This window comes from Orycteropus afer, unplaced genomic scaffold (assembly GCF_000298275.1).
Source record: "Orycteropus afer afer isolate SDZICR_OR568_19922 unplaced genomic scaffold, OryAfe1.0 scaffold00043, whole genome shotgun sequence".
Taxonomy (NCBI): Eukaryota; Metazoa; Chordata; class Mammalia; order Tubulidentata; family Orycteropodidae; genus Orycteropus; species Orycteropus afer.
This window is the reverse complement of record NW_006921630.1, coordinates 16,217,089-16,220,869: the sequence shown is the minus strand read 5'-3', so window position 1 is coordinate 16,220,869 and position 3,781 is coordinate 16,217,089. Positions and strand designations below refer to the sequence as shown.

At 38.5% G+C, this 3,781-nt stretch overlaps 1 protein-coding gene across 1 annotated transcript in view; it reads right to left on the bottom strand.

Moving 5' to 3' along the window:
• HMCN1 (hemicentin 1) overlaps nt 1-3,781 on the bottom strand; it is a 691,072-nt gene that overhangs the window by 194,996 nt on the left and 492,295 nt on the right. The window contains exons 46-47 of the mRNA XM_007937695.2: nt 1,399-1,512; nt 731-817 (exon numbers count right to left, since the gene is read on the bottom strand). Coding sequence (XP_007935886.1) covers nt 731-817; nt 1,399-1,512 — 201 coding nt within the window. The remainder of the gene's footprint in view (nt 1-730; nt 818-1,398; nt 1,513-3,781) is intronic.

Here is a 3,781-nt window from a genome sequence, read left to right as displayed (position 1 = left end):
GGGCGTCCCTGAGTTGTCTCTCCTCCCCTGTAACCCTGGGGCTGACAGGAAAAGGAAAGAAAGGTGCAAAGATAAGGGAAAAGGAGAAAATAAGAGGAGATAAGTTAGGAAAAATCTACATATAAGCAGAAAAGATTAAAAAAGTAATTATATGAGTTGAAGGAAATGAACAGGGTGGGCATTTACTTTTTTATCTCCATAGAATTGTAGACATTATTCACTTATATTTCTACTAGTTACATTAGAATTCAATTTCAAATGCCTGTTATAATAACTATAATTACTCTCTTTTAATCATTTCTTCTTATACCTCCTCTTATTTTCTCTTTTTCCCTTACCCTGTTTGTGCCTTTCTTTCCTTTTCCTGTTTTCTTACATTTCATTTCAAAGAAATAGTCAGGTGCTTGGTGGCATTATTCATGGTTGGGATGAGCCAAGAACAAGATTACAGTAGCTAGGAGCCCAGGTTGCAGAGTTCAAGCTTACCAGCGTCTCCACAGGAGAAAGATGTGGCCACCTGCTTTTGTAAAGATTACAGCCGTGGCAACTCTATGGGGCAGTGCTTTGTCCTACAGGATCACTATGAGTCAGAACTGACTCAATGACAACATGTTGGGGGTTTTGGTTATTACAGCTGTTTGATTTTTTCCAACTAATTAAGATACAATGGAGGCATTGACTAATCCCTTGGTGGGGGTGATAGCAGAAGTATGACAGTTGAGCCCCTTACCTGTCACTTCACAAGTCAATGTAGTGTTCTGTTTCTCCTTTACTTTCACATCTTCCAATGTATTAGCACCCACAATGTGAGGTGGTACTAAAACAAACAAACAAACAAACAAAAAAGTAAGTCATAACTCCAACAGCAGGGCTCTTATTTTATAGGTGTCACTATTTACTCTTTAATTAAGCTTTAATCTTAAAGCCAAACCCCCAAACTCTTGTTCATCATTTGTTTACCAGAAAAAATGTCAAAATATTAATAGGACAAGTCTAATTTTAAGATACATAAAATTATATGCCATGAATCCAATTATAATAAATTTTAGTATAATTAAACCATAAATTTCGGATAAAAATGTCAACCAATCATTGAGTTTTAACGTTTGTTAGACATTTATTTCCTCCAGGATAACTCAAATAACCACTCAAGTTATTCAATGTCTTAGAATACTTTTGAATAACTGTGAAATGACAAAAGACATGGCCTTTCAGACATTTTATTCAGATTGATTGCCTCCAAACCATTTCAACATCGAATTCTTGCTAAGTGTGAAAGTCCAGGAGCCAAACAATACATCAGTATGAGACTAAGTCTTAAATAAATTTCACCTCTGCTCCCAAAGCGGATTTGAGCCAGTTAGAATCTTATCTAGATACTGCAAATTATTAAAGTACCAAATACTGAAAGTCCAAAGATTTTTCTTTCTTCACCAGCTGCATTCCTTACAACACAGGTATATTGGCCAGCATCTTCTGTTCTGCTCTGCATCAATCGTAGAGTCCTACCTCCTGGAGAAGTAAATCACCAGGTGACTCAAATAGAATCTTTATAAGTTGTTCAAGTGAACATAAGTTAGATAAAAATTTAACTAATTCATTTCAAAGGCCTTTAAAATGAATTTATGTCAAGTTTTAAGCTTATATAAAACAGACTAGATAATTCAGAATTTCCTAGTTCAATGGAAAAACAAAACAAAACAAAAACAAAAACAAAAAACCCAACAACTTAAATGAAGACAATCATGATGACAGCAAACAAGAAATAAAGTTTTACAGTAAGGTGATTTTTGAACATAATCTTAAAACATAAGCATACTGTAATACACAGAGGAGTGCAAAGAAGCCAGTCTATATGGAGTATGAATAAGCACAAAGAGGTAGAAACACAAATAATTGTACAGGAAATAGAGTAGGTAAAGAAAATGGTAAGAGATGATGAGGTAGTTGGGATATAGCCAGTCTGTAGGCTCTTCAATGTTATGCTTAGGAGTTTAGCCTTCCTTGTGTACATTGAAGGCCATGGAAATGTATGTGGTAGTTAAATTTGTATGTCAACTTGGCTGGGCCTGGTTGAGTGGCTGGGCAGTTGGTGTAGCTATTCCCCATGATGAGATTGTCAATCAACTCCATGGTCGGATCTACCACAAGCAGCTGAGTAGCTGCTTTTGGGGATGGTCTCTAGCTTATGGCACACTTGGACACTACATGCAGCCATATGGTTCTTCAGCAGCCTGCCATGCTCTGCCGACCTTGGTGCTCTGCCGACCTTGGGACTTACAATGGACTTGAATTAATGGCCTGCTGTGTGGTTTGGTAACATTGGGACTCTGCCATTTTATTTGTTGACCTTGGGCTTGTCAGCCTCAGCAGCCAGTAACTGCCTGAGTGAAGAGATGCCTCTAACTTCAGTGGGCCGGGAGCAAGAGGCAGAGCTGAAGCCCAAGGTTGAGGGCCTTTCCCACAGCTCCTTCAGCCTGACACTTTGAACTTGGACTTAATGTCTCCAAACTGTGAGAGAATAAACTCTTGCTTATTAAAGCCATCCCATTTGTGATATATTTCTGTCAGAGTTGCACTTGCTAACCAAAACATGTATAAATGAACAAACAACAAAAAAGTCATGATCTGATTTGTGCTTCGGAAAGACAACTGTTTTCAGGATGTTTAGGAAAAGATTCCCAGTTTGCAGTTGAACATATGAAATTGGAATTTTAGAAAGAAGAATGAATAAACAACCCTGATTTGGGTGACATCAACATAGAAGTGATAAGTGAAGGCATGAGGACTAAAATTACTGGTTTTCATTTGGGTTCCAGTTTTTTTTTTTTTCCCCCAAGGAATTCTAGAATTTGTATTTATATCAAAGTTTATGGAGTTACCTCCTTCACTAGTACAACTCTGCTTTTGGTTCTTTTCATATTTGCACTTTTCTGTAACATTTTGTTTGAGAAAATATTGTTCCTCCAAGAAGAACCAAAAGTGAACTAAAAGAACTAAAAGTGAAACTATAATACAATGAAGAATGTAATTTGGAGGGAACCCCCATTTAAAGACAAAGGAAGAAGAGGCAGTATTTGAGCCTGAAATAAAATCTTCAGAGAACTAAGAGATGCACTAAGAGAATGTTGTTGCTGTTGTTGTTAGGTGCTGTCGAGTCGGCTCCAACTCATGGTAACCCTCTATATACCAGAACGAAACACTGTCCCTGTGCCAGCCTCACAATCTGTGTTATACCTGAGCCCACTGTTGCAATCACTTTCACTTTGTCAGTCCACCTTGTTGAGGGCCTTTCCCTTTTTGTTGGCCCTCCACTTTACCAAGCATGATATCCTTCTCCAGGGAATTGTCCCTTCTGATAACGTGACCAAAGTATGTCAGACAAAGTCTGGCCATTCTCATTTCCAAGGAGCATCCTGGCTGCACTTCTTCCAGGACAGATTTGTTAGTTCTGCTGGCAGTCCATTGTACTTTCAGTATTCTTCACCAACACCACAACTCAAAAGCATCAACCCTTCTTTGGTCTTCCTTATTCATTGTCCAGTTTTCATATGCATATAAGGTGATGAAAATACCATGGCTTGGGTTAGCTCTGGTGGTGTATTGCCTAAGGCATTTGACTTCTAACCAGAAGGCTAGCAGTTTGAACCCACCTGCTGCTCCAAGGAAGGAAGATTGGGCAATCTACTTTTGTAGTGAAACTGCCTCAGAAATACCAGGAGGGGTCATTATGAGTCAGATCCGACTTGATGGCAGTTTTGTTTTTTTTTTGGGGGGGGGT